This window comes from Python bivittatus, unplaced genomic scaffold (assembly GCF_059951505.1).
Source record: "Python bivittatus isolate LINGU-HERP-01145 unplaced genomic scaffold, Pbiv_v1 ctg000570_np1212, whole genome shotgun sequence".
Classification (NCBI taxonomy): Eukaryota; Metazoa; Chordata; class Lepidosauria; order Squamata; family Pythonidae; genus Python; species Python bivittatus.
In genome coordinates, this window is record NW_028277097.1 from 24,912,264 (window position 1) to 24,940,089 (window position 27,826).

General features: G+C 55.2%; 1 protein-coding gene and 1 long non-coding RNA gene across 6 annotated transcripts in view; one reads left to right on the forward strand and one right to left on the reverse strand.

Annotated features, from left to right (window-relative positions):
* LOC103065994 (protein unc-13 homolog B) overlaps window positions 1–27,826 on the forward strand; it is a 169,828-nt gene that overhangs the window by 134,372 nt on the left and 7,630 nt on the right. For all 5 annotated transcript variants that reach the window (XM_088152678.1, XM_088152682.1, XM_088152679.1 and 2 more), the window contains 12 exons: window positions 4,548–4,637; window positions 6,690–6,824; window positions 7,288–7,421; window positions 8,180–8,265; window positions 10,469–10,592; window positions 13,995–14,091; window positions 15,913–16,056; window positions 16,166–16,243; window positions 17,310–17,387; window positions 23,349–23,437; window positions 24,217–24,360; window positions 26,644–26,767. In XM_088152678.1, the coding sequence (XP_088008804.1) occupies window positions 4,548–4,637; window positions 6,690–6,824; window positions 7,288–7,421; window positions 8,180–8,265; window positions 10,469–10,592; window positions 13,995–14,091; window positions 15,913–16,056; window positions 16,166–16,243; window positions 17,310–17,387; window positions 23,349–23,437; window positions 24,217–24,360; window positions 26,644–26,767 (1,323 nt within the window). The remainder of the gene's footprint in view (window positions 1–4,547; window positions 4,638–6,689; window positions 6,825–7,287; window positions 7,422–8,179; window positions 8,266–10,468; window positions 10,593–13,994; window positions 14,092–15,912; window positions 16,057–16,165; window positions 16,244–17,309; window positions 17,388–23,348; window positions 23,438–24,216; window positions 24,361–26,643; window positions 26,768–27,826) is intronic.
* LOC112541581 (uncharacterized) lies at window positions 10,601–12,941 on the reverse strand. The gene is made up of 3 exons (XR_015798244.1): window positions 12,293–12,941; window positions 11,698–11,846; window positions 10,601–11,534 (listed from the first exon to the last, which is right to left on the reverse strand). It is a non-coding gene; the product is annotated as an uncharacterized LOC112541581 (long non-coding RNA).

A 27,826-nucleotide genomic window follows, 5' to 3' on the forward strand; every position in this document is an offset into this window, starting at 1 on the left:
CATTCAGGAGGCTCTTGCAGTTTTCAGAGATGCCGCTCTGCAGATAGACCCTGTTTATGAAGTTGGTCTCTAGGGATCCAGTGGGACTGCTGCTGCTGTCTTGGCCCCTCGCCTGTAGTACTTAATGCTGTAGCGGGGCTGGTAGTGGACCTTCCCAGACTTAAGTGCTGGGAAATTTCAACCTGCCTTCCCTAGATATAGAATCTGAAGTGGCTCAGGAGTTCATGGTTGCCATGACAATTGTGGATCTGATCCAGATCATCAGGGGCCTGACACACACTGGGATCACACCTTGGACCCAGCTTCTGTCTTGGGGCAGCGCCAACATGAGTGGGTTTGGGGGGATGACAGCATATTTCACTAATCATAATTAGATGACTCTCTGATTGCTGTGGAGTTATCTCATGCTGCTCCCCACCACAGGGAGGTTGGACCTGTATTTTTGGTCCTCCACCACAGGTGCCAGGTGGGCTCTTTTGGGTTTCAGAAGGAATGTGGGGAAATTCTTGAGGTTCTGGTGCACACTTCAACTGAAGCCTTAATTGCCTCTTGGAATGAGAGGGTGATGTCCACTTTAGATTGGACTGTGCATGCATGGCCTTCCCTGTTCATGGATCTCAGGGTGCCCCTTAGTTCTCAGAGGAGCTCTAGGAGATGAAACAAGATATCCCTGGAGCGCTGCTGGAGGAAGACTAGGAGAGTTCAGTTGGACACAGCTAAGAGCCACATTGTGGCAATAAGAGTGGGAAAACAGTTGTTTTTCTGCTGTTATTGCAGGAGGCAGCCCTGTTTAGGATGACCTGGTCCTGCTTCAGGAGAGAAGGGTCAGAGGAACACCTTGAGAGCCACTGAGGGTTATTCTAGGCATCTGATGGACACAATCGCTCAGATTCACTCTTAGTTGGCTGCACTGAAGCACAGTCTGACTGTCAGGTTCAGCCCAAAGAACTCCAAGAGACAATGCCAATACAGTTCTGTTGCGTTTATTAGCTTCAACCTCAAGACAGAAATCTCACCAGACTGAATCCTAGTTCCCAAGCCAGCCAGCCACAACACCATGAATTCCTTAGGGAGGTGCCAGCCTCATCTTCTTGAACTTCCCACACTCCTGTTGGGGGCTAAGAACACGCTTATCTCCCTGAGCATGGCCTTCATAAGTCCATTCCATCATACTGACTTGGGTATCTGGGAAGAGTTTGAGCCTGTGATTCTTGAGGAAGTGGACAGGATTCTTGGAGTGAGGAGTGCAGCCATCCGGGTATTAGATCCATGCCCTCCTGGTAAGTCAAGGCCACCTGGGACATGGTGTGTGCTTGGACCCAGACAGTGGGGAATTCATCCTTGAATGAGGAGTTCTGCCCCTGCCCCCAATAAACCCTACCTGTATGCAACAGACACCCACTCCCCTAATGTGCAAAGGTCTCTTTGGAGCTCTTTGCAGTCCCTTGTTGTTTTTACCACTTTGAACACTTTAGGTCATCAGCAAGTTTGACTATTCCACCATTCATGACCGATTCCAGATCAAAGTGGCTATGGGTGGACCTTGGACTAGGGACCTACGCACCCTGTCCGTAACACTATTACTGGACAGGACGGTTATTGGTCAGCTTCCGGGTATAATTCAGGGTGCTGGTTGTCACCTCTAAAACCCTGCTTGGCACAGGGCCAGCTTCTTGAGGGACTGCTGATGTCCAGTTGCCTCTGCCAGCCCAACAAGATCAGACGGGGTTGGCACACTCCAGGTCTTCGTGTGTTAAACAATGTTATCTTGCAGGACCCGGGAAGTGCGCTTTGCCACTGCACCTGCCTGAAGTTCTGGGTCTTCCTCAGACTCTGGACCAGGATGTTGCATGAATATATGTCTTGTGAATTATTGTGCCCAGCAATATATGTGTGATGAGTGTTTTCCCTGATTTGGTGGCCGCCCAGAGTTCTGTGGTGAGTGGACAGCCATATAAAATGAATGAATAAATGAGTTGATCAGAGGATTGGAAAGTCCAATGAACAAGGTGGAAGGCGCTAGGAAAGAGTAGTTTTGAGAAGGGGCAGCTGAGGAGGAACATGGTAGTCCTCATTCCAGAGTGCCCAATGTAGAATAATGCTTTTAAGTTACAGCAAGACATTGTCCACTTGCACGTTGGCAAAAACTTCCAGTTTTAAGAGCAGTTCACCAGCAGAGCCCTAGCCGGTCACCCAGAGAGCCGGTGGGCTCCCCTTCACTCAATGTGTTCTGGTGGGAGCTGGACATGTGCTGCCAGGAGGCTTGGACTTGGATTCTTGCGCTGATCAGCAGGTTGGGCCAGATGGCCTCTGCCCTGGGAGGATTCCTCCCCAAGGGGCTGGGATTTGAGGCCCATTTGGCTGCTGGTGGTGGCGATCCCCTTTACAGCTTCATGCTGTACATTGTACCTCTTCCCTCTCCGTTCCCCACCCCACCCCATCTTTGCTAGAAAAATATAAGGGATGCCCTCTGGGAATTGCAAGGATCGTTCATTGAAGAATGGCACCGTTCATGATAGGGAAACGTGCTTAATGCTTGGATGAGATCCTCATTTCTTCTACCACTTGCACCAATAATTGGATGTGAGCTGTAGTACAGCTAGGTCTAATTAAGTTTAATTTGTAATGATAAGACTCTGTTGAATAAATGAGCTCTTAATTGATTGTCCCCAACATGTAACTGAGGTTTGGTCTCAGGTAGCAGAGGGAGAAGAGCCTTTTGCCATTAATTGGAGGTCTCCCCACATTAACAAGGAGGGGCTTTCCCTCTCTGAAGCAGCGGCTGGTTTGGTGGCCTTGCTTCTGGCTCACGGGCTGCTTTGAAACAGAACTGGCGGCTTTTGTTCTGCAGGTGGACCCGCGGCAGAGGGAACCAAGCTGCCGTTGTCACCCAACCGGTTGGGCTTAATCCTGCCTGGGGCGGACAGGATGGGGGAGCCCCCTTCCTCCTCCCTTGGCTTGCAACCCATGGCTGGTTAGCCAGGCTTCCCAGTGCTGGAGTGCACTTTTGCGGGGTGCACTGAGGGGCACCTGGCTTTGGGGCTTTGCTCCAGCATCAGGGTGGGAAAGGGCTGTGCTGTGCTGACACAGAAAACTAAACCAGGAGAACCACGTTCCTTTGGAAACCGTGGCAAGCTTGTTCAGTGATAGCCACCTTTGGATTGAGCAGAGCCAGATTTTGCTGGGCCTTTATAGCCCAGAAAATGGGTTCATTCTGCAGCCAGGCGAAGCAGGTGGGTCTCCGGCGATCTCCAGCACGTTCATAAGCCAGAAGCTCTTTCTGAGGAGCTCTTGCTTCTCACCAGCCTCCAAGTGCCCCTCCCCTCCCCTCCCCTTCTCCCCTCCACTTCCTGCTTCTCGGTGTTGTGGACGGACCCCCCAACTGATTTAGTGGGTAGTTTCAGGTTTCATTGGAACCTGGTTTGGGGCATCCTTCTGCAAGGAAAGCGGGTGAGCCAGGTTTTTATCAATCCATGGAGGCCAGAAGGCTGAACCTCCAGCCTGGATTGGCCATGAACACAAGGTATGGACCGGAAGCAGAGCAGACACTGCATGTGGGTGGCTGGGGTGGAGGGTGGGGGTGGGAAAGCCACCAGAGGCACAAGCTGGTTGTTCTGTGCTTCCGTGGGAGGGGGGCCTGGCGCTTAGGACCTTGGCACATTGCGACCGAGTCTGTGGTTTGCAGACCTGCCTCTGTATTATATAAATGGCATTTGAGCATCCATGTGCAGGTTCCTGAAATGCTGACCCAAGGGTGCTTCACGAAAATCTGATACCCTAAAAGACCCTAAACAAATTCCTTAAAAATAATGGCTTATTTATTAAGGAAGAATTGAAGTGAGTCCAAACCACACACTGAGGGATCGGAATAACATATTAAACTGAGGGTGTTAATAGACCAAGGGAATTAAATTCACACATAAAATATAAGAAGCTTGTCAAAGGCAGTAATACAGCAGGAGTCAGTGAAAGTAATGTTTGTATTTATTGGGGAATGCAACTAGAAAATCGTATCTCCAGCATTTAAGTGAAGACTAGTCCTGGGGAGCTGGCAAATGCCAAAAGGTTTCCTGCTGAAGCTTTCTGTGTGAGACAGTTTGGCAGAAGAAAGGAGCTAAGGAACTGGGGGGGGGGCTTTTTCTCCACCCCTCTTTTGAGCAAGATTTTAGCGTCTTTCTTCCCAGTTCAGATGTCACATAGCTGCGGGGTGGCCAAAATATCAAAGGTGGGTTGGGGTACCAAGGGAGGAGGAGAGGCCTGGCTCATTGTGAGAAGGTTAAAATCAGCGCAGGCCATTTTGTAGGGCACCCCCAGTGCAGCTTTGTAGGCTCGAGGAGGACAGGAAGGCGTCTCGCAGCAAACTGCTTGGCTGCTGGGGCGACTGGCAAAAGCTCCCCTCCCGTTAAGGTGGGAAGCACCTCCCTGAGCCTTTCCCGCAACAGGCTTGTCCTGCGATCGGGCCCCTCCCTCGTTCCGCTGCAGCCTGGCTCTGGGTTCCCCCAAGGGTCCCTGCGCCTTGAAAAGCCCCTCTGTGTTCCTGCCAACAGAACAACTTTCCCGCCAGCAGCCGTGAGCGCCTGCAGGACCTCAAGTCTACCGTGGACCTGCTGACCAGCATAACTTTTTTCCGAATGAAGGTAGGATGACTCTTCCAGGTTCCCGGGGCTCCCGGCCTTTCTGGGTAAGCCCTCCCCAGACAACGGGTACCTTGTAGGACTTTGAAGGCTGGGGGGGAGGGGACTCCTGACTTTGGGGCTTCGGGCTGGGCAGGGGCTCTGGTCTGTGGGAGGCCATGGCTGGTTTGCCCCTCACCCCCCCCAGATCCTGCCACCCCAGCCAGTCGTGAGGGCAGACCCCGAGACTGGAAAGGGAGGCAGGAATCCCAAGCCCCAGATTTCTGCCCAGCCCTCTGCGGGTGTGGGTGTGGGTGCACGCGCACACACACACGCACGCACTTTGAAAAGTTCAGAAGCTGCCCAGGCCTTTTCAGATGCTTTAGCAAAGCAGCCACCTGTGGTGGGCACTGTACATGGAGGAATGGGGGAAGCCCTTCAGGGAAGCCAGTATTCTCTCTAACCAATCCCTCTTCACGGTGATTTCGATTTTGGCACGTTGGGCTCTTTTTCAAGCACGTGAGAACATTCTTTCTTTGGTCCCCTTCCACTCCATTCTTGCACAGAACCACCCCTTATTTCAGTTCAGCCTTACTTGCTTTTCCTCCTTCGTTTATAGAGAGACCCAATTTCTGTTGGCTCCATCCAGCTCTGATATGTGATCCCCTCACCCCCCTCCCTAATCCTTAACAGAAAGGGGGAAATCCTCAGAAGGAAGGGGGGCCTTGCTTAGATTTAGTCCAATCTTCCTCCTCCAGCTGCACGTCACTGGACTTTTCTTCACATCCAAATCCAAGAACTCCGCAAATCCCGTCCAAAATTCCTCTTCGTTGTGGTCAACCTGCCCCTGCATCTGTTCACTGGCAGTTGGCTGATGAGCTTGCCTGTGGCAGTGGCAGGTTGCCAAACATTGGCTTGCCAATTAGTTGAATTCTCGCAGGGAGGGAACACCTCTGGAGACAGAATGAAAATTGGGAACAAGGCAGTTCATCTTACACGAAAGAGGAGCTGCTCTTCACAGCAGAGGCGGTTGATTACGCGTGAAATTTGCATTTGTCTCTTTTCAGTTAATGGGAAGTCTGTGAAATGATTTCTGACAGCCCAGATGATTCACATTCCACTGTCTGAAGGGGCAGGAGACTTAACGTGCCCTAACATTGAGCCTTGTTTGCTCTAGAACATTCACCCCCAAGCTCTCAAGTTGGCTCTGTAGGTCAGGCCTCTGGATATATTTAATGTAACCCCTGTGGCACTTTTTCTCTTCAGCCTTCTGCTTCCCTAAAACCACCCCTGAAAGGACTGTGAAAGGCTCTCCCCCCCAGGTGGGTTCAGTCCAAAGAGCCATGCCAGGTCATTCCACGTTTGGAAGCCGAGTTTGGACTTTTCCTTCCCAAAGAGCAAGGGAGGCAAGAACTGTCACTGCGGTGGAGGGCTGCACTGCTGCCATGTCTTTGGAGTGGGAGGCCCCCAGTAAGACAGAGTTCCACATCCTGGTACCTTCCCAGGGCGTTTGCTGTGCTGGCTGGAGAAGTCCTGGGAGCTGTAGGAAAACTCTCCGATACTACAACCCATCTGGAGGGGGGTCAGGATGGAGAAGACTGTTTTAGGACATGACAATGGACCTTCAAGAGCTGAAGGCACCTACAATGGAATCCACCATTTGTGAAAGACAAATGTAGCTGTGAGAGAGATCTCCTCACTGCAAGAAGTTGCTCTCTGCTTCTGGGCCAGAGCTCCTGCAGGAGTCAGTCTTGAAGCAGCCACTGAGAGCAACTCCTTTAATGCCTTTCCTGGTCTGGATTTTGCATCAGGGATGTGGCCAAGAGGTGTTCTCAGTTCTGCTTAGAGGTGACTCCATGTGGGCCCAAGCTCTTCTGGAAAACTTTGGTCCAAACCAAACCATGAAATGGGGTCTGGAATGCCCCAGAGTGTCCTGAGCAGCAAGGCTGCCAACCGTCTTCTAGACTCCCTGGAGAAGAGAGAAGAGAGGCCAGAAGCCTGTGGGCTGAATGGAGATTGGAACCCAGCCCCCCGCTCGTGGGGTCTCCTCACCTCCTTTCCTGCCATCTTCCCCAGGTCCAGGAGCTGCAGAGCCCCCCTCGTGCCAGCCAGGTGGTCAAGGGCTGCGTCAAGGCCTGTCTCAACTCAACCTATGAGTACATCTTCAACAACTGCCACGAGCTGTACAGCCGGGAATATCAGGCAGACCCTGTACGTAAGAGGGTGTGTGTATGTGTGTGTTGGGGCAGATGGGCAAGCCAGGCTGCCTTGAGGGGAGGAGAGTCTAACTCTCACCTGAGCCCATGGCTAGGAAAGGGGAACCCTTTTTTTCTGCATAATACAGTGGTGTCTCATCACAAGAATGGCAACTGCTCTTTAATCCTAGCATAGCATAGTTTACCCTCAGAAAATAAAAGAAAAATCTAACCGAGAAAGGATTATCCTGAATAAAGAGACCAAGAGGGATCTGAAAAGCGGGGGGGGGGGGCTGCTTCCTTCTGCAGCAAAACAGCATGGAAGAAGATGTGCCTTTTCCTCTGCCTAAATGGCCTCTGCTTTGCGCTCGGCCAATCCTCTCACAGCCTCCAGCTGTGGGGGGCATGAAAAGGGGGCTTCTGCAGGGACAGGAGAAGAGCAGCCGTGCCCTCGGTCTGAACGCCTCTGTTGCCCGCAGAACAAAGCCCAGGACGTGCCTCCGGAGGAGCAGGGCCCCAGCATCAGGAACCTGGACTTCTGGCCCAAACTCATCACCTTAATCGTCTCCATCGTGGAAGAAGACAAAAACTCATATGCCCCCGCCCTCAACCAGTAAGAGAAGCTCTCCGGGGTGGCCGCTAGCCGGCTGGAGCTCTGCTGTCGGTCTGTCCGTGGTGTCCTTCTGCAGGACGTTTCTATTGTCCGTCTGTGTCTGTCTGTCTCGTGGAACAGTAACTTTGTAATTGAGATGGAGGCGTTCCGATCACCCGCTCGCTCGGTCAGTAGCGCCCTGAGGGCAGAGCACACCCAGGAGAGGGGTGAGAGCAGTTCCTCGTCCGGGCGCCCTTCCTGCCTGCATGTGCTCCGGAACCTGAGGTCCCCGGGGCTGGGGGCTGCATGCATTTGCTGCAGTGGGGAAGCAGGATGGCAGGTGCATGAGGGAAGCAGGCCGCTGCCCAGCCAGGAAGGGGGCAGCCAGAAACAGTCAACCCAGGAACGGTTCTGCAGAGGGACGGGGGCCAAGGGGTGGCTCCCGTGGCTCCTTGGGGGGGCGGGTGACCAAGCTTCCACTCCACTGGCGTGCTTTCACATCGTTGGGAAGGACTGCGCACCCCAGAGGTGGCCGGAAGGCATCGGTAGCCATGGCATGCTAGAAGAAGCCGGGCGGGCTTCTTTGGAGAATGGCTGCTGTCTTTCGGCTGGCTGGGATCTCTCTGAGCAGGCGCCACCCCTGCCAGTTTCTCCCTGGCAAATGGCAGCCCTTAGCTTCTCCTTCGCACGGGGCATTGTGAGGGCGTCCTCCCCAGACTGAGGGGCACCGAGCAAATTTCCTGCCCTGCCTTTAATACCTCCTTCCGTTTCCGATGTAGGTTTCCACAAGAACTTGCGGTTGGAAAGATAAGCGCTGAAGTCATGTGGAATCTCTTCGCGCAGGATATGAAATACGCCATGGAAGGTAAGTCGGGTTTCCTCTTGCTCACTGGACACGTTTGGTGGGGGAGTGTGGCTCTGCAGCCTTGCAGAAACCCCTTGGCCTTTGCCTGGTGCTGGAGGTGGAGGAGTTAAGGATGTCTGAATGTAGACGCAATTAAAGAAACAAGAATATTTTTCTCAGTGAAAACAAATTCAGCAAGAGGAACGTAGGAATGCGGAAGCAAGTTGATATGGGCATAAACCTTGGGTAGGGAGTTCTCTCCTTCCATTGCTGCTAATTTGAATTAATTCAGCAAAACTTTCTGCTTGCTGTAATGCTACCAGCAGGGCAGGTTGGTGGGTACAAGGCACGTTGGATTGTCTGATTCCCCTCTCCCAACTCCTCTGGGCCCCTCCCAAGTTAGAATAACTTTGTGCCGCAAAGACCCCTGGGCAGCAACAGTTGGAGAAGTGAGGCTAGGCAGGGCTGGGCAGCAGCTCCGTGGCTTCAAGGGGAGCCAGCGCCAGCGCCTGGCCCATCCAGGGAAAGGGCACGAAATCACCGAGAGCCCAGTTCAGCTTCCCGCCTTATTGCTGGATACCGCCCTGGGGGGGGGGGTCTGCCGCTGCCTCCGAAGCCAAGTCCAAAAATGGTTCAAGTGGGAATGCAGATCTGCCCCTCTTCTTGCCCCACTGAAACGGCTGGTGGGGAGCCAGGAGAGGCCAAGCCCCAGAAAGGAACGTGAAGGATGGGGAGGTGCAAGGGAGGGGGCCTGGAGCTGTCAGGGCACACCCCCAGGCCCGGACGCATCTGGTCAGCTGACCCCCAAGCTAATGGGGGCACAGCGTAGCAGATTTCGCCCACCTCGCTGCTGTCCTAAATGGGGGGAGCTGTTGCTGCCGCCCCTGCTGCTTTCAGCCCCTGAAGGGAGGGAGCTGCCTCCCTTGCCACTGGAGGGGGGATCACGGGGGGAGGGGAATTGGTGTTGCCAGACGGGGGGAGGAATTGCCCACAGAACATGCAAGTGGGGGCCCAGAAGGCAGGAAGTGGCGCTTTGCTGTTTGGCCTCTGGTCCCTTCAGCACCAAACAGGATGCTGGTCCAGCCGGGGGGAGAGGGCGGTTGGGCAGGCCAGGCCAACGGTGGGGTCCTGCGCCATCCCTTTCTCCATCAGAAGCAGGACCAACCTAATCCCAGGAGTGGGACTCTGGTTCTTTGCTTCACCCTGGAAACGGCCGCCCGATGGCCTCAGCTGCTCTTGGGCTGAGGAGGAGGCGTCCAGTTCCGCGGGCGCCCCGCGCTCCCTCCGTGCCTCCTCCCTCCCAGTTAGTGCAAATAACTTGCCCGTCTCTTTTTACGAAGGGGACAGGAAAGGGCTCTGGAGCCAGCCGGGAGCACGGACCATCCGCTCCCAAGCGTTTCGGGCATGTGCGTTGCCGGCGGCTGTCTTGGCTGCCGCTGCGGGAGGGCAAGGGCGTCCTGCCCCGTCGCCTGCTGCCCAGCAGCCAGGTGCTCCTTCGCGCTGCTGCTTCCCAGACTGGAGCTGCTCCGCCCTTGAGGGGGCTGCCGTTCCCCCAGTCGAGACGTCCGGTCGAGAGCTGGGCTGGGAAAGGGTGCACAGCAAGGCTCCCGGCCAGGCTGGGGGGGGGGCATGGTGGGGCTCAGGAGAGAGGCCACGCCACCTGGGCAGGGGGAGCTGAGAAGCCCCCCCCCCAACGGCACCTTCTCCCTGAGCCTCCCTCTTGGCCAGGCTGCCGCAGTGCAGAGGAGCAGTCGCCGGGGTGCGGGAACCTGGTCAGCAGGGAAAGCAGAGAGGGAGGCTCCTGCGTCCAGGTGGGCAGCCCAGGGCCCTCAGCCTCCTCCTCCCTTGGGGGCATCGCTCAGGCGCCTGGGCCCTAGGGCCCGGGCTTTGCAGCTGGGGGGAGGAGGAGGAGGAGGACTCCAGCTGGTGCTGCTCAAGGCTCTCTGCGGATCCCCATCCTAGGGGATTGCTGGGTGCTGCCCCCTCTCAGCAGGCAGTTGGTGGGCCAGAAGGACCAGAAACTCTTCCTCTGTTTGGACCTGCTGAGTTGCACAAACAGGCCCTGGTTTTCTTTCTCCCCCCCGGAGTGGCAGGGAGTTCACACACTGGAGGTTTGGACATGGGTCACACACTGGACCTTCGGTCTGGCGGCTCTCTTGGCAGATGCTGAGGCACCGCGCATCTGACACCCTGGTCACTCTCCCCTCTCTCCCCTTCCCTACAGAGCATGAGAAACACCGGCTGTGCAGGAGCGCAGACTACATGAATCTGCACTTCAAAGTGAAGTGGCTTTACAATGAGTACTGCAGCCTGCCAGCCTTCCAAGGGATTGTGCCCGAGTACCCAGCGTAAGTTTCTTCTTGCCCCCCCAACCCCTCTCGATCCCTTGCCTAGGTCTGGAGGCACCTCAGGAGATTTGGGGGTATTGGCAAGCTGGGGACGCCATGCCTATTTCGTGGGGCTCCCTGGCGGCAAGGGATTGGGAGGAGGAGAACTGAACCAAGGCATGGCGGAGGTGCTGGAGGAGTGGTGGGCAGGCTGTGCGGCTCGCTCTTTCCCAGAAGGAGCAGAGGGGCAGTTGGAGGGCTTTGGGACTTCCTAGAGGGGGCCACAGCCTGGAACGCTTCCAGGGACCCCTTTGGATGGCTGGCAGAGAATTCAGGAGTCTCATGACGCCTTAGTGCAGCCAGGAGCATTCAGCCCTTGGAAGGATGCCTCTTGCTCTCTGGTATCGCCTCTCCTGGCATTGACTCTTCTCAGGAGCTGCTTGGGGCCTCTGGAATGCCCCCCCCCCAGCATTGTTCGTAGAACCAGAATCCTAGGGTCGGAAGGGACCTTGGGGGTCTTCTAGCCCAACCCCTGCCCAGGATCCATGGGGGGGGGAGTTGTAGTCTTTGTTGCTCTTGGAAAAGGTCAAAAAAGAAACCTTTCAAAATAGGCTTTTGAACTGGTTTAAATATCCCCAAGTTTAATTTTTTACTGCAAACCAGTGAGAAAATCCTTGGTATAATACAGTAGGTTTAATAAATAAATGAAATAAATCAACACGTTGTACTCAGATGCTGAGCACAAAGGGAGTTTCAATCATGTTTATGAGAATAACAGAATAACTGTACAGTGTGATCTTGCTGAGCCTCTCGTCTTCTGTGTGTGCTGCTCACACACCCTCTTGCAAAGTCAAGACAGGGTTGCAGTCACTCAGACTCAAGGCAAGGGGTTTGATTTGGTTCTCTTGCTCAGCTGCTTTGCCTTGGCTGAATGGCAAATTGGATGGTTAGCTGGGCTGCCATCTGCAGACAGAAAGGGTCCAAGCATCAAGCATCACTAAGCAGGCGCTAAGGTGCTGATGCAGCTGACCCCCGGTTGCCACTCGGCTTCCGCCAGCTGAGCTGAAGGTTGGGGCGCCAGGAGTTCTCAGGGCGCCTCTGGCCCCCTGCGACCCCGCTGCCTCACCTGCCTTGGGATGGGTGCTGGTCCTTGGCACCACTCAGCATGTGCAGCTTCCTCAAATGCCGAAAATACTGGAATGTCAGCAAAGAAGGTAAACCGAATCACAGTCTGAGGATCCATTTATCTTGCCTCCCGCTCCTGGGAGGGTCCAACTGGCAAAGAGATAAGGAGGGAGTTTTAAAAGAAGAGCCCTCTCCTTCAGCATCCAGGTCTGAACAGGCAGACAGAGCCCAGATTCTAAGGGAGACCCCAAGACCCTTTGCCAGGACACCCTGCAACAAGGCAAAGGCTCCGGGCCCCAACGGCCTGGCTGGCCAAGGAACTTGCCCGTACTCCTCCCTTATGGTGCCCCCCCACCCATGCCAGCAAGGTCTTGGGCCGGAGGACCGTTTCTTAAGGGGGTGCTTTCTGCCATCCAGGTGGCCAACCGGCGCAGAGGGGCTCCATGCCCCTTAGAACTGCAGCTTTGCAAGCAGAAGCACTCCAAATGGGTGCATGCCCGTGTCCAGCCTTTCCTCTGTCTTAGGGCCCCAGAAGCTCTCCGTTCTGACATGTGCAGGAAGGGTTATTTCAGGCGTCCCAGAGTAGCGTCTCTCACCTTCTTCCTCATCGCCCTTGCACGCTTAAGCAGCCCATAATTAGCACCACTCCGAGAAGCCCGTAATCAGCTGTGACAATCTCAGCCTTTGTGGTGCTTTATTGACTCATTCCCTTGTTTGCAAGCACTTTGTTTTGGTAGCACTTCCTGAGAGGCTGCTCTTGGCGCTGCACTCTGGCAGACGCGCCCACCAGGCAGAAGGCCACCTGGTCAGGCCCAGGAGATGACGGGGCTACTCTCCCCTCTCTCCCCTCCCCGCCTGCCCTCTGGGGGGAGGAAGGGAGAAGCAGAGGAGGGAAGGAACCATCTCTGGGCAGCTGTGGATGAGCGGCAAGGAAAGGCAGCAGCTGGGCGTAGAGGCTGCCTCTGGGAGTTCCCATCGTGCACTTGAGGGGAGCTTTGGGAGGGCACAGACGGGGGGCACCTGCTTCTGCTTTCCCTAGGCATGCCAGTGGGCGCTAGCAATCAACGGCTCAACTTGGCATTTTCCAGTTTAACTTCATTTAGCTATACTTCTTCTTAAAAATGGTATATTCATTTGTATGGAGTTCTCCTAAAATGTGCACTTTTCCTAACGTAAAGCAATCCTCCATAATTTATGCCTGCGTGTAACATTAAAGGGCGAAGTAAGTGCATTGCAAACCCTGGAGACCAGCCTTTCAAGGCATCCGATTAAATGCACTGGCATTAAGGTGCAGACCCTGCAGCTGCTGTCTGCTCCCTCGTCTCTTCTCCTGCGAGAGAAAGGCCAGGCAGCCACCAGACTTTGGTTTTCGTCTTCCCACAACCCTGGTGAGAATTCTTACCAGTCTCCCATCCAAGGCCCGACGCTGCGTAGCCTTTTCAAGATCGGTCTAGGTCCATCAGGGGCTTCCGGGCCAAGACATAGGAACACTGTCCAGGTGCTTTGGCAGGCTGGATCTCAAACACCTCCATTAAAAGGAGCCCCAGCCTCGTTTGGGGTGTCTCCCTCTGCCTCGGTGAGCTGCAGGGGAAGGCCAGGTCCTCCCGCTGGTGGCTGCAGCCCACCCATTGCTTCCTCCCACAGCCTGGCGCTTGGCTGTTTCCGCCCTTGTACTCTTGGCAGGTCCGCTGTGGCTAAGGGTCAGTCGACAAAAGTACTGGGGAGCGTGCTGGGCAACTCCATTTCCTCCAAGAGCATTGTTCCCCCCCCCCACTTACTTAGCGTAGGAGCTGTGAAAGAACCTTTTTAAAAAACCAGTAATTTCTCTGCCTGCAGACAGCCAAGGCGAGAGATGAAAGAGGTGAGCGAAGGTTTCCTTTGCTTTTCTGGGTCGGTCACTTCTTGGCTGTCCAGTATGGAAGGCCAGAAGGAAAGCAGTGAGATGTTAAGATGAGCGCACCAACAAAAGACAAGGGCCTGGGAAGGGAGCCACGCAGCTCATGGGCCTCCCTGCTGGGGCAGGAAGAGGAAACTGATGCAGGCCTAGGGACCCTTGTGATGGTGGGGGGAATACAGTTTGACTAGGCTAAGAAAAATGGGGTTCCTCTTGGAAGACGAATGAGGACAGGAGGAAACTCCCTGGGAAAAGCAGCTGGGATGGAGTGTTAACCGGAGGCTGGGGCTTGGGGTCCACCTTTTTCGCTGGTTCCTTGAAAAGGCATCTTGGCCACGTAGAAGGTTGCATGGCAGCCAACAGGAGCGCCGAACAGATAATGCTGGTTTCCATCCCAATTGTAGGTGGTTTGAGCCATTTGTGATGCAGTGGCTGGACGAGAACGAAGACGTCTCCCTGGAATTCTTGCACGGAGCTCTGGAGCGAGACAAGAAGGACGGGGTAGGCGAGGGGCCGATTAGGCTGGGAGAAAGAGCCCCTCCTTGGGCCAAGCACCCCCTGGGATGGGTGGCCACCATCAATCCCAGGCAAAATTTATTTGTTGAATTTTTCCCCCACCCATCTCCCCCACAATGTGTTGCTGCCGCTTAGCTGAGAAAGACGTGGCCACTGGCAGCCTGGCACCACCCCCCTTTCCCAGCCTAGAAGACATAGCATGTGGGGAGGGCACACCAGTTGTGTCATCCTGGTCACACCCATACACACACCTCGCTTGTCTTCACAATAAACAAATTGGGGAGCAGGATGGCCTCTGGTTCTCCTCTCATGTTGCGCTGCAGAGGAGGCTTGACCATCATGTTCATTCACCTTGCTTTGGGTTGTTCTGGCTCCAGTAACCTGGCGCTCAGAGTCTGAAGAGGGATTGCACCTGGTCCATGAATAAAGAGGAAAGGAGTGGGTGGAATCAGGATCAAAATCCCATGAGAACAACTGGTGGGCCGAGGACATGCACTCCTTAGAGAAAGGGGTGTGTTTCTGATTCCTCAGGCTGTGCTGAGCGCCAGCTGACCTGGATTTTGCAATCTGGGACCTCACCCAGGAGCTTCACGTAGATGTTGAACAGGAGTGGGGAGAGCCCTGAGGCACCCCACAAAGCAGGGGCTGTGGGCTAGGCCTCCCCCCCACATCAACACCAACTGGAACCAACCCTGGAGAAAGGAGGAAAGCCAGCATAACCCTCTGCCCTCTGCTTCCAACCCCCAAAGCTAGCCCAGAAGGATACCATGATTGGTGGCATCAAAGGCTGCTAAGAAGTCAAGGAGAGCCAGGATGGATCCCCATCCCACTCCCATCAGAAATCATCCACATGCACGATCAGTGCCATTTTAGCCCCCATCCTGCCCTGAAACCTGACTGAAGGTGGTCCAGATAATTTGCTTCCTCCAGAATTCTCTGCAGTTGTGGTCTGGATACCTCCTCAAGAACTTCCCCTGAAAAGGAAGTTGAAAGGTGTCCAGAACAGTTGGGTCTAGTGATGGTTTCTTGAGGAGTGGGCAGATCACTGCCTCCTTAAGTGTTGGTGAGACCACTCCCTCTCTCAAGAGTGCATTCACTACTGCCTGAACACCCCCAGGGGTCCCATCCTAGGAGGCCTTAGCCAACTATGAAAGACAAGGATCTTGCCCATAGTGGCCAAGCTGGCAGCTTTGAGAATCCTGTCCACATCTTCAGGAGTCACAGGGTCAAATTTTTCCCAGATAACCAAGCCACTGAGCCTCAGGCACCTCCATGGGACCTGCCTCAAGGCTGAGGTCCAACTTGGAGCAGATCTGAGTGACTTTATACCTAAGGTGTTTCTCACAGTCACCCTGCAGATGAACTTCTGGCTCCACTTTACCCAGGAGAGTCTGGGTCACCTTAGTCAGGACCACAGATGGCTTCCACATATGTGATCAGGGTGGCAAAATACTGACATTCTGCCACCCTTACAAGTGACTCTACTCGTGCTCTGTGGGTTCACTCCTTGAGGTCCTCCAGCAGCACTCTAACCATCTCTTCTCTAAGCACACGTTTTGGCCTTCAGGCCTATTCCTAGATAGAGCTTGGCGACTGATTCTCACAGCACACTTAACCAGCTTGCAAACTTTCTACATCTGCATTTGCCCTATTGGCGAAGCTTGGGTAGCTTTAATCCTGGTGTGGTGTTTTGCTGGTTTGTTATTGTGTGAACCTAGCATTTCCAAATCCAGACAGAGTGTTAATCCAGTTCAGTGTTTTGTGTAGATTCCATCAGCGTGTGATTACTCTCTCTTTCGGGTTTAGTTTCAGCAAACATCTGAGCACGCCCTCTTCTCCTGCTCGGTGGTTGATATCTTCACCCAGCTGAATCAGAGTTTTGAAATCATCAAGAAGCTGGAATGCCCTGATCCCGCCATTGTTGCTCGCTACATGCGACGTTTTGCCAAGGTGCCATTTTTTCCCCATTGGCCTTTGCCAAGATGCCATCCTCAGGGCTGGGATGGTCCAGTGCGCTGCTCCGGAAGAGGGTGGGTTAATGTCTCCGCTCTCCTTGTAGACCATCGGGAAGGTGCTGGTGCAGTATGCAGACATTGTTTCCAGGAGCTTCCAGACCTACTGCTCCAAGGAGAAGGTGGTGAGTCCCTGGCCTGACTCAGCCCAAGCATCGACTGGTTCAGATGATATAAGTCCAGGGAAGAGGCTGCCATTTGGCCAGAGGCTACAAGACATAGCCATCATGCTCTTGGCACTAGCCATATGGCAAGCAGCGGCCGATGCTGCAGAGAGAAGTGATCAGGGCAAAGCTGTCCTGGCAGCTTCTCAAGGTCCTTCTCTGCTGGAGCAAAGTCACCTGCTCAGCCTTTCCCCATTTAGAGTTAACCAACGGCTCTTGTCCCAGCAGACGGCCGGGATGATCCAAGGGTTGGACCATCTTCCCTAGGAGGAAAGGTTGAGATATTGGGTGCTTTTTGGTCTAGGCAGGAGGCGAATATAGATATATATGATATATAGAATTATATAGTGTGTGGATAAAGTGAAGCTATTTTCCCTTTCCCAAAATACTGGAACCAGAAGTCACCAATGGAATGGAAGGATTCCTGGAAGAATCAAGAGAGACAAAAGGGGGGGGAGGGATTGTGCAATGTGTAATTCATCTTTGGAATTCACTGTCATGGGATGTGCTGGCGACCAGCTTGGCTGGCCTCAAAGAAGGGGTGGACTGATTCACCAAAGCCTTGGGGAACAGTGGCTATTAGCCCTGATGGCAATGGGACTGCCTCTGAAGGCATCTGCTGGGAGACTTGTGGGTTTCCTTCTGTGGTTGGGTGGCTGCTGTGAGAACAGACCACTGGACTAGATGGGCCAGGGGTCCGATCTAGCAGGGCATGGCTTCTGGTCTTATGTAAATGGATCCAGTTTGGATCAAGAACCACTGGACAGACTGTCCCTCACGCTCCCCGATCAGTCCCTGAAGGAGAAGTGGATCATTCAGTCCTCTGTCCATCCAGGCCCTTTTTTACCAGTTGGGCTTCTTTGCTTCCCCAGATGGCATTGGGGAAGGAGGGCAGCTGTTGGCTACCTGCAGGCCGGGTGCCTAAACTGCAGGACTCCCAGTTCCCCATCTCCTTTGCCACAGTCCTGCCCTCCGGAGTTGGCCCAGAAAGCTTGACCACCTTTTGCTCTTCCCTTCCCTCCCTCAGCCCTGTGTCCTGATGAACAACATTCAGCAGCTGAGGGTGCAGCTGGAGAAGATGTTTGAGGCCATGGGGGCCAAAGAGGTGAGAGCTGAGGCTGGACCAGGAGCTCATCCCCCACATACTCCTCAGGCCTCCTTGAGGGCACCTCAGAAGGGCCACCTCTTTGATCGAAGGGTGGGGGAGAGAGCCTTCCATGGTGGTCGAAGCCAGTCAGGGGGGAGGGTGTGGCTCCCTGGCCATGGTTCCCTCGTAGCAGGGGGAGGTCATCCCTACTCTTGGCTGGCAGGTAAGATGGCATCCTTCAGAAGATGGATGGGTGTCCCTTGGGAGAGGCTCGGTGGGCTCTGCTCCTGGTGGAGGGAGGGAGGTGAATTATTCCCACGAGTTGAGAAGTTCTTGCAGGAGCCAGTCCTGGCTGCCATGGTGGGCTTGGGTGGATTTCTGGCACCGGCCTGAGCCTCTGCGTTGCCCCTTCTGCTCCTCAGGTGTGCATGCTGGAGCTGTGCTTCTACTTCCCCAGGATCCGTCCCCATTGCCTTTGTTCCCCATAGGAGAAGCCCCTTCTTCTAGGAGAGCTGAAGGAGGCTGCTATGGTGCCAGAAGTTTTGGCCTGACCCGTGCCTCTCTTGGCTTCTGGCAACAGAGGCAGGAGGGTGACGCATCGGGGATGGATCCTGAGGCTCTCCGGCTGCTTTGGCTTTCTTGCTTTTGACTCAGGGAGGGGGCATTCCATGGAAGCAGCCGGCAGATTTGCTCCCCTCCCTCGGCAGTTCTGGGCTGTGCAGGAGCAACTACGACCTCCTGTGGAGAAGCATGAGATGGGGGGGGAGGTGCTCAAGACTGAGTAACCCTGGGCAGCTGGGAAGCGAGGGGTCTCCTGCTGCTTCTAGTGATGAGAATTTGATTCCTTAGGAAAGAGTTTGGGCGTGCCCCTCTTGCCCTCTCCTGTTTAGGCCTGTCCGCCTGCAGGAACAGGCGCTGTGCCTTTACCCAGCAGGGAAGCCCCATCTCAAGGAACACAGCAGCCCCCGCTTTCTGCACAAGGGCCCTGACCAAAAGGCCTGAAGGGTTTGCAGCAGGTCTGGTACACCTTGCCTTTCCGTGGCGCTCTAGCGGTTCTCTAGCTGATCAGCAGCCGGAAGAGCCTCCGTGGCCCCGTCTGCAGGGGGGCGCCTTGGCGGCCGGGAGGGAAGGGATGTGGAAGGCAAGCTAAGAGCTGCCCAGCCCCAGAGGCAAAAGGCGAGACGTTGTCACCGTGCGCCGCAGGTTTGTGTACGCAGAGGGGTTGCTTAAAGCCCACAAAGGCTCCAGCATCGCATGCTGAAATTCCCACAGATCCCAAGAGGGGGTTGGGGGGCGGGGGCTGAATTTGCATGGCTTATTGTTCCCTAACTGTTCCCTTTGGGGAGAGAATGGGGGGCATCTGACCCCTTGAATTTTGGGGTCCTTGCGTACTTGAGTTCTCCCCCCCAGGAGCCCCCCATCTCTCCTGGGTGTAGTTGCTTCCCATGGCGCCTCTGGGGAAGAGACAACTTGATTTAGGCGCATTTCCAGTTTGCCCTGTGCAGGAGCAGCAAAACCGTGGCTTCTGGTTTCTTGGCAAAGTACATTGGCATCCCCATCTCCTGCAGCGGGGCAATCTGCCGAAGCCTGCTGCCCTGTGCACCCCTTCTCTGCGGGGTCTGTGCACAGACTAGCAGCCTAGCTGCTGGTGAGCATTTTGGCACTGCACAGGCAGCGACAAAACCAGGAGCGTGGGGGAGGCGACTCAGGGCCAATTCGGACTCCGAGCATTTACAGGAGGCGTTGCTGATGGCCGGAAGCCCTGGGCAGTCGCTCCAGTGGACTCTGGCACTCTCTGGGCAGGGTCTCTCCCCCTTGGGTCATTGAGAAAGGGCTTGGTGGGTGAGCTGGGGCCCCTTAGGTGCCATTTCCACTCCTACTTCTGGAGGTCTCCATGACTGAAGCAAAGTGGTCCTGAGTGAAAGGGAGACAGATCGGGGAGGGCCTTCCCAAAAAGTGTTTGGGTGTCCTTAAGTCTGTCCCTTGCAGAGAAGGATTTCATCCAGCAGATGGCACCTTGGGTAGAGTAGACCACAAAGGGAGCTTTCTTTGCAGCTTTGTGTGGCCGGCAAAGCCCAGGGCACTTGAGAACAGACATGTGTCTAGAACGTCTCTCCATTGGGTTACCTCTTCACTGTTGGCTTTTATCTGCGGGGCCTTGTAATGCTAGATTCTTCAGGGAGGGAGGATTGCGCTGTGTCTGACCCCACTGTCTTCTCTTTCCCTTAAGCTTGCTACCCATTTGGGTAATCATGGTTCTCTCACTTGACAGAAGAACCATCTTTTGTTTTGAGACCCAACCTCTAGAGTAGTGCTTCCGAAACCAGCATGGCTGGCTTGGGAATTCTGGGAGTTGAAGTCCACACAACTTAAAGTTGCCAAGGTTGAGAAACACTGCTCTAGAGTCTTCTAGAAGTCCCTGGTCAGGTGCTTTTTCCAGATGCTGCAGAAACTGACATCCTCCAGAACAACCAACCCTCCTGCCTCATTTGATTGGATTTCATGTCCTCCATCTTTCACGCATGCACATTCAGGCTTGCACAGACACAGACATTTATATGGGAATAAAGCAAGTGAATATATGTGAAAATTACATAATAACACTGGTAGCAATAGGGTGTCAACATTAAGGAACCTGTACATACCTGGTCTCTGGGTTTTCGTCAGTAAGAGAAGAGAAAGAAACCAGATTTCATAACAGTGCAGATAAGCCACATTAAAAGCAGGTACATTTGGTGTAGTGGTTAGGGGTCTGGGCTAGAAACCAGGAAACCATTCAGTTCTAGTCCTGCCTGAGGCACAAAGCCAGCTGGGGGACCGTGGGCCAGTCCCTCCCTCTCAGCCCTGGGAAGGAGGAGGCCGGGGCAAGACCCTTCTGAAACAGCTGAGAAGAAAACTGCAGGGCCCTGTCCAGGCAGTCGCCAGGAGTCGAGACTGACTGGGAGACGCAAAATGCATTTCATCTTTTACGTGCCTAGATAAAAACCCTGCAGATGGATGGAAGAGGAAGGTTTGCCCACAGCCGGGATCTCTTAAGACTAAGGAACAGCCACTAGAAGTGCCTGTGGTCAGTTGGCTTGCACCCTTATCCTCCCCTTCTCACAGACAGCCTTTGCACCAAAGTCCCTCTCACGCATGAGGAAGATGGTGGCAAGGTTTTCCCAAAGCTGTGGCTGCTTAACGGGCATGGGACGGGCAGCGCTGTGTTTACACGTGCCTGTAACTCTGGCAGAAGGAAGGGGCTGCTGCCGGGGCTGCCGCATTAGCGCGTTTCTGTCTTCCTTCTGTCTTCTCTCTGCCGGACCAAGCTACCAGAACCCCCTCCTGCTGGAGTTCTTGCTGTAGTCCAGCCTGTCCTGCTCCTTCTCCCATTTGGGGAATGGAAAGTCAGGGGTCCCTTCCTCTCACATAGCATCCCTTGGTCCTTTGCTGGTGGACAAGCTGAGAATCCGGTCCTCAGCTCTTTCATTTACCTGAAAGAAGATGACAGTGTGTGACAATTCCCCCTCTCGCAGCAAGAAGAGAGAGCTACATCCTGCGCCCTGGCTAGATTCCCCAGCACGGCGACTTAAGATTCCCTGCCCCACCTGGAGATTTCCCACCCTCAGTAGACGCACACGTGATACATTTGCATATATGCGTGCCGATAGATACAAACATGTTTTTCCATTTTGGTGCGTTAGCGATATCTAAACTATGTATCGATTGAATTACTGCGATGAAAATAATTGCCCATAAATTAAGGAATCTCATTACAAAATGGATTGATGCCCATCTGCTAAAAAAACCATTCCCTCTCACCTTCCCTACAAGGCACTTCCACTCTCATCCAGAGCGTGCAAGAGCGCACAGGCTCCAAGGGAAACAGTGGAGGGAAAACAGGCTAAAGATAGACTGGGGAAGGATAGCTGCACCGGGAAGAGGAGGAAAGGGGTGAGGGCGGCAAGAGCCCAGTCCCAGGTGGTCACAAGCAGGCAGCCTCACATCTGAGACCCATCTGTTACCCAGAGAAGGGAGAGGCAGAACCCCTCCCCCCCCCCCCCCCCCCGCAGAGAGTGGCTTATAGCCTGTTACTTCGCATCCTGTATGTGGGAGGAGGAGGTGCAAAAATTGGCACCTTGATTTCAGTATAAATAGAGCTTGTGTTTGATGCACCCGGTGGCTGGAATTACTTTATAATGGCTTCTTAGCTTGCTTATGGCGTATCTACCTCTTAGAAGCTCTTGGGTGCCTGGTTATTTGCTTCCCGCCCAGCTTGCAGGGGGGACGAGAGGTAGGCAAGGCGGAGGAGAGAAGCGAATGGACGAGGGCCCGTCCAAGCCGTGCACAAAGGGAGGCGGCTCCTCTTCCAGCCGAACTTCCCAGGCACCCAGCTTGGCAGCAGCAGATTCTACAGCTGTCATGTTTCAACAGTGTCTGTCCTTGCCGACCGTCTCCCTGCCCGCCTTCAGAAGAAAAAAAATCCTGGTCTTGTTTTCATGCACCTTCCCTAGCAGGATCCTGTAGGTGAAACTGATGGTGCCGCACCCTGAGGTGCTCTAGCGCCATGCATGGAAGTTGTGATTGCCTGAAAGACAAGAGCAGTTCTCCTCTTCTCTCCCTCCCTCCATCCCTCCCCAGTTTTTAAGGAAAATGGCATTAGGAAGATGGGTGGGAATGTGCATCGTGTGTTCAGTGCATGAGGCAGGCGATGCGCTGCCAGGCTGCAGCGCTCATCCAAATCTGCCCATGTTCACAGTAATGTGATTGTGACAGTACCTCGTGAGGACCCCTGCCAAATCTGGGTGCAAGTTAGCTGCATAGCTGTGAAGTTCGGCACCGCTGCTATTTTCTGCTTCCTGCTGTCCTGCAAGCTCTCTAGCAAAGGGGCCGAGGAGGTGGGTCCAAAGCGGAGCTGGCGGCAAGACGGCAAAGGTTGCTCTGCTGATGGTGATGCCTTGGGTGGGATGCCGGATGGGAGTCTTTGTCCCGGGGGTTTTCCCTGGGCAGCCTGGTCTTTTCTGGGCCCCAGCAGCGCCACGGCAAGGCTGCATCACTTTTTAAGTCCAAGCTGTTGAAAGAAGCACCAGCTCGGCCAGTCCCTTCCTGTGCTCCTGAGGACTGGGTAGCGGTTCCCTCCAGGCAGGGCCTGGCCTGGCCTGGCCTTGCCTCAGCTTGCGTGGGCCAGGCAAGCCGGGCGCAGGCTGCCTTCACACAGCAAACCCTATGGCTGTGTTGGCATCACAGGCGGTGCCCAAGTCAGTAAGCCATATTATGCAGAAATGGGATGACCCAGTTCAGCTAACTCATTGCGAGATTCTCACAACTTGCAGAAGCACAAGCTCTCGCCTGGCCTAGCCTGGGGTCCAGTTTTTAGCCCTCTGTCAGGGGAGAGAGCTGTGTGGCCAGCCAGGGGCGGGAAGATGCTCTTCGAGCAGCCGTGACAGGTTCCTTTGGGCTCTGCTCAGGCACTACCGGGTCCTCGGTCTTGGGCATTGGCACTTAGGAAGTCTGGTTCTGGCTGGCGCCTCCCAAGGGCCCGTTCTGGGTCCGTGCGGAAGGGGCTTTTTGGCAGAGTGCTTCTCGAAGGCCCGGGCCCTTTGTCGCCAGGAGAGCGCTCAGCCCAGGGGCTCCGGCTTGGGGCTGGAGGGAGGCTCTGCCAGGCCCACTCGGAAGGGCGTGCACGTTGAGGCCCCCTGGAAGAGCAGGGGGGCGTGAGAGCTGGGAGGGGTTGCTCCTTTCAGATGGGCCCAGGGGGGCATCGTGGAGGTGGGCTGAATCTGCTGCTCTGCTGGGCTCCTGGTCTGCCACGGTTGCTGAGGGCCGGCAGGTAGGGGCAGCCCATGCAGGGCAGAGGATGCTTCTCCAGCCTCGCCACCTTGTAGCTGCCAGGGGCCCCAATTCCTGGCAGGGGGTGAGTCCTCCCGGCTCGAATCTCGATGGGTGCCCAAAGGAGGCCTGGGCTGTTCGTGTCCCGGCTCAGCTCTGCTCTTTTTGCAGCTGGATCCCGAGGCCAGCGACTCCCTGAAGGAGCTGCAGGTGAAGCTGAACAACGTGCTGGATGAGCTCAGCGCCACGTTCGGGAACAGGTGGGTTCCCCTTCTGTCTGGCTGGGCACCCAGCAGGCGGAGGGAAAAGTGGCGCCCTAGACCGAAGAATTTGTCACGGCTTGCGCTTTCTGCTGTTTTTTCATCTTTGCACATGAAAACAGTTGAAAGTGGGGTGATCTGCATGTTGCTTTTGTAGCACAAAGCGAAACATGATTTCTTAACTCTGAAATCTGTCTGGAGCTCCTAGCGTTGGATTGCGCTCGCTGGCTGAACGATCAGCCGCAGTTTCTCTCTCTAATGTTCAGAGAGCGGAACGGGTTCAGGCGGCCGTGGCTTTCTTGCGGCTAGACTGCAGGCGATGGACGGGTGGACGAGAAGGGCAGCTCCCTCTGCTCTCCTTTCCCTCTTCTGGGGCGCCGGGAGAGCAAAAGCTCGGGCAAATCTGAAGGGAGATTCTCCCCCCACAAGACTTTGATTGGAGCGGGATTAAAGGACATTGGCGCATCCTAGCGCTGACTGGAGTCTAGCAGTGAGCGCCACGTTCTGCTTTGGCCTCTGGCTCAGGAAGGTGGAGGGGCTGAGAGATTCCCCTCGGGCGCCCTCCTCCTGTGCCCCTCTCCCTCTCCCTCCCCCTGGGAGCAGCAGCCCACAAGGAGCCTCTCGTTGCAAGAGGTGCTGCGGGTGTTTGCAGGCCACCTTCCTGATGTGAGGCTTCCTCCGTCGGCTTGAGACCAGAGAGAAATGCTTGGGCTTCCTGGCCTTGCGGAAGCTGGCTGGCGGGAGCTGGGCCAGGGGTGATCTTGCCATCTTGTCTCCAGTTTCCAGGCACGCATTGAGGAGTGCGTGAAGCAGATGTCGGAGGTCCTGTGCCAGGTGAAAGGGGCTGGAAATGCCCCCCCCAACGCCGTGGCCCAAGACGCAGATAATGTCCTGAGGCCCCTGATGGACTTCCTGGATGGAAAGTAAGGACGTGGGCGCATCTTTCCCCGGGACCCCTCAGAGAGATTCCTCAGCAAGGGCGCAAGGGCCACTTGGCTAGGAGGTGAGGGCCCTCAGGAAGCAGGTCCTCCATGTGGCTCTTGTAGGTCCGCCTGCTCCTTCTCCCACCATGGCAGCCTCCGTCCCAGCCAAGACCGAGGGGCAGAAGGACGGAGAACAGCCCGTGTGGTTGCAGAGCTTCTCTGAGCAGAAGGAAAGAAGTTGGTTGTGTGGCTGGTGGGCAGCTTGGGAGCCAGTTCAACCTGTCTCCTCTTGGGACCAGGCCAGCAGATGGAAGAGGGATGGCCCCTCTGCCTGGGCTGCGGGAGACGCCGCCCTCCACGCAGCACAGGTGGTGGAAGACGTCTGCGCCCCCCTTGGATCCCCAGGATGGGCTCCTGGCCGAGCAGAAGGCTGGACTTGGTGGCTTCAAGGGCCCCTTCCCAACCCAAGATTTTAAGGGGCAAGGGGAGTGATTCTCGCAGTCCTTTACTCCACAGTCATACTGGTCTGCTCCATAGAGTGGACACACTGGTTTGTGTTGCTCATGTTTGTTGTGGGCAGATTTAAACCTCAGAATGCCTGGTACACTCGCTGTCCCCTGAAGAAGCTTAGCAGCTGGGAGGCAGAGCAGCCTCTAGTGCAGTTCTGCTGGCCCCCTGCTCTTTCCCCCTCCGGGGAGACCTGGGGTGTCTGTTGGCCTGTGACTCCTCACGTGAACCTGCTGTGAAGGGCAAAAGCACCAAGTAGACCAGTTCCCACCAGCCTTCTCAGCTCATTTGTAGTGCCCTAAGCTCTGGGGTTTTCTTTCCATGGCACGAAAGAATCACAGAACTCAAAGGGCCAGGGAGGCCATGGAGTCCAGCCCCTGCTTAGTGCTGAAGCCCCGGCTGAGGCTTTTCAGACCTGGAGCTCCTCCAGTGACTTATGGCCTGTTGGCTCTTCTGCTGAATGGCTCCATGCTCGTTGAAAAGATCCCCAGCGGCAGCCCCAAAGACGCAGGAGTCTGGCACAGGACAGCTGTCGCAGACGAGCTCCCTGAGAGAGTCCCTGGCTGCCATCGTGCCCAGGCAGCATGAGAGGGTGGGACTAACGGGGTGGTGGATGATAGCTCGACGCCATCATCGTTGCTCAGCTCAGCAGAGGCTGATGGAGAAAGACCATAGTCTGGTGCCCCGGGAAGTCAGGCTCCCTCGGAACCAATCTCCTGTTTTCCTTGGATTTTTTTAATATCCTCGTCTGTACTTATTTGGAAGATTTGTATAAAATGGGGAAGGGATAGGCTTGCGGGGGTGGTCTGGTAGCATTTGCCTTGGTAAGCTGAGTCCAAGGCATGATGGGGCTGCAAAGACACAATGTGAAGCCTCATAAACATAGGAACCATTTTCAGGGCCCCTTTATTCTGCCGTGGCCCAAATACGTTGCCCAGTTTGGTTCCAGAGAAGGGCGCTAGGGGCCTGAGAAGGGAAGTCCTGCGAAGAGAGAGCGAGGAGCCTTGGGAGGGACAGGACAGCGCTCTTCAGACGTGTGGAAGGCGGACTTGGATGGGACGTGAGACGCAGCTTCCCGTGGAGAGCAGGGATCGGGGGGGGGCTCCCTTTCGCTGAGGGGCTTAGGCAGAGATGGACAGCAGCAGCCAGAGGTGGTCCGTTTGGATTCCTGCCCTGAGCAGCAGGCTGGTCTGGATGGCCTCCAAGGCCCCTTGACGCTGAAGACAGGGCTCCTTTCTGGAGGAGCATGGCTGCCTCAGCGATGACCGCCCACTCAGGGGGTCTTGCCCCTTCTCTTCTCCTCCAGCCTCTCCCTTTGTTCTCCCTGCTCCTGGGATTCCCTGCAAGGCCTTTGGCAGCCGGGACCCATGCGGGGTGAGGTGTCCCTGCTGGAGCCCCACTGAGGCGCTTCGTTATCAGGAGTAAGAGCAGGCGCCAGACCACGGAGCGTGCCCCGTGGGGGGCCAGAGCCACCTTCCCAGAACCAGTGGCCCCACAAGAACCCTAAGCCATGCAGTGGGAGCTCCCTCATCCAGCCAAATGGCCTTGCTATGAGTTGCCCCCCGACCGTCGGATGTAACTTGAGGACAACAAGGACAGCCACGGATAGTCACGGAGCTTGATGGAGCTGGGAGACAGGGAAGATTCGAGGCCGGCTCGGAACAGAAGGCTGGGCTGGCCGCCTCCGAGGGGGGGGGCTGCTGCATCGCCCACCCAGCAGCGCTCTACTGCCCCTGTGGCCTTCTGCTCATCCCCCCCTCCGGTCTCTCTCTACAGCTTGACACTCTTTGCAAACGTCTGTGAGAAGACGGTGCTGAAGCGGGTGCTGAAGGATCTTTGGAGGGTTGTGATGAACACCCTGGAGAAGCTGATTGTGCTGCCCCCCCTCACGGATCACACGGTAACTCCTCGCCCCCCCCCCGCCTCCCTCCTCCTCCTCCTCCTGGTCCTGGACCAGGCTGCTCACGCGGGCCCGACCGGGAAGGATGCGTGGCTGGGTGGCAGGGCCCAGAGGCAAGGGGGAGAGGGGCAGGACTGACCCCCAGCTTCCAGCCTTTCTAGAGCCTCGGGGCCGAGCACGTGCCCTGCCTGGCGTGGACCTTGAGATGCTAGCAACGCCATCTCTGGCAACACCCACTGAGACTGAAATGGAAGTCAGAAGGGCAGTTTTGCAGGAGGATCCAGCAACAGGCATTCTGCAAAGTCCCTTTTTTCAATCCAAGCTTCAAAAACATCGTGGTGAACATTCCTTAAAAACATTAGTTATTAACAAATAATGCACGTGAAGTTTGCAGCACCATAGCTATAGAATGTGTATAAAAATTTTGAAGAAAAAAACTTCACCTATTATATAGTAAACTATATGGTGAAAAAGACCAAGGGGGAAAACCCTACACTAAGCTAAGGAAAAAGAAAAGGGGGCAAAAAAATATTGTAAAACAAAATCTTTAAAAACCTAAACAACCATAGAGAACTATCCCCTTCCCCCCAGTTATATACAATGGGGAAAAAAAGTTTTTTTAAAAAAAGGCTAAAGACGGTACAAACTCTATTGCTTTCTTCAGTTTCTTCTTTCCATCTCCATTTTTAACCCACGAGCGAAGGCAGCCCTGTACACATTGCACGGTCCGGTCCTGCCAGTCCTTCAGGAGAGGATGGCAGGACGAGGGGGGTGAAAGGCTAGCAGGGAGGGAGGGGGCAAAGGGGCGTGACTGCTCCCAGTTTGGCAGCTGTGGGGTCAAATGGAGGTTCCTGGGTGTTTGGCAGCTCCAGGGGTGAGTTAGAGGGCCGGGTCTCTCCCCCTCCCTCTCTCTCTCTCAGCCTGGGGAAGAGGAGGGCTGGGTTGCAGCTCCTCTGCAGCAAAAGCCTCGGGGGCTCTGTTTTAGGCTCCCTCCCCCCAACCACGCGACGTCCGGAAATCTCTTGGCTGCAGCAGGGAGCTTCTTGGGAGAAAGGCCCA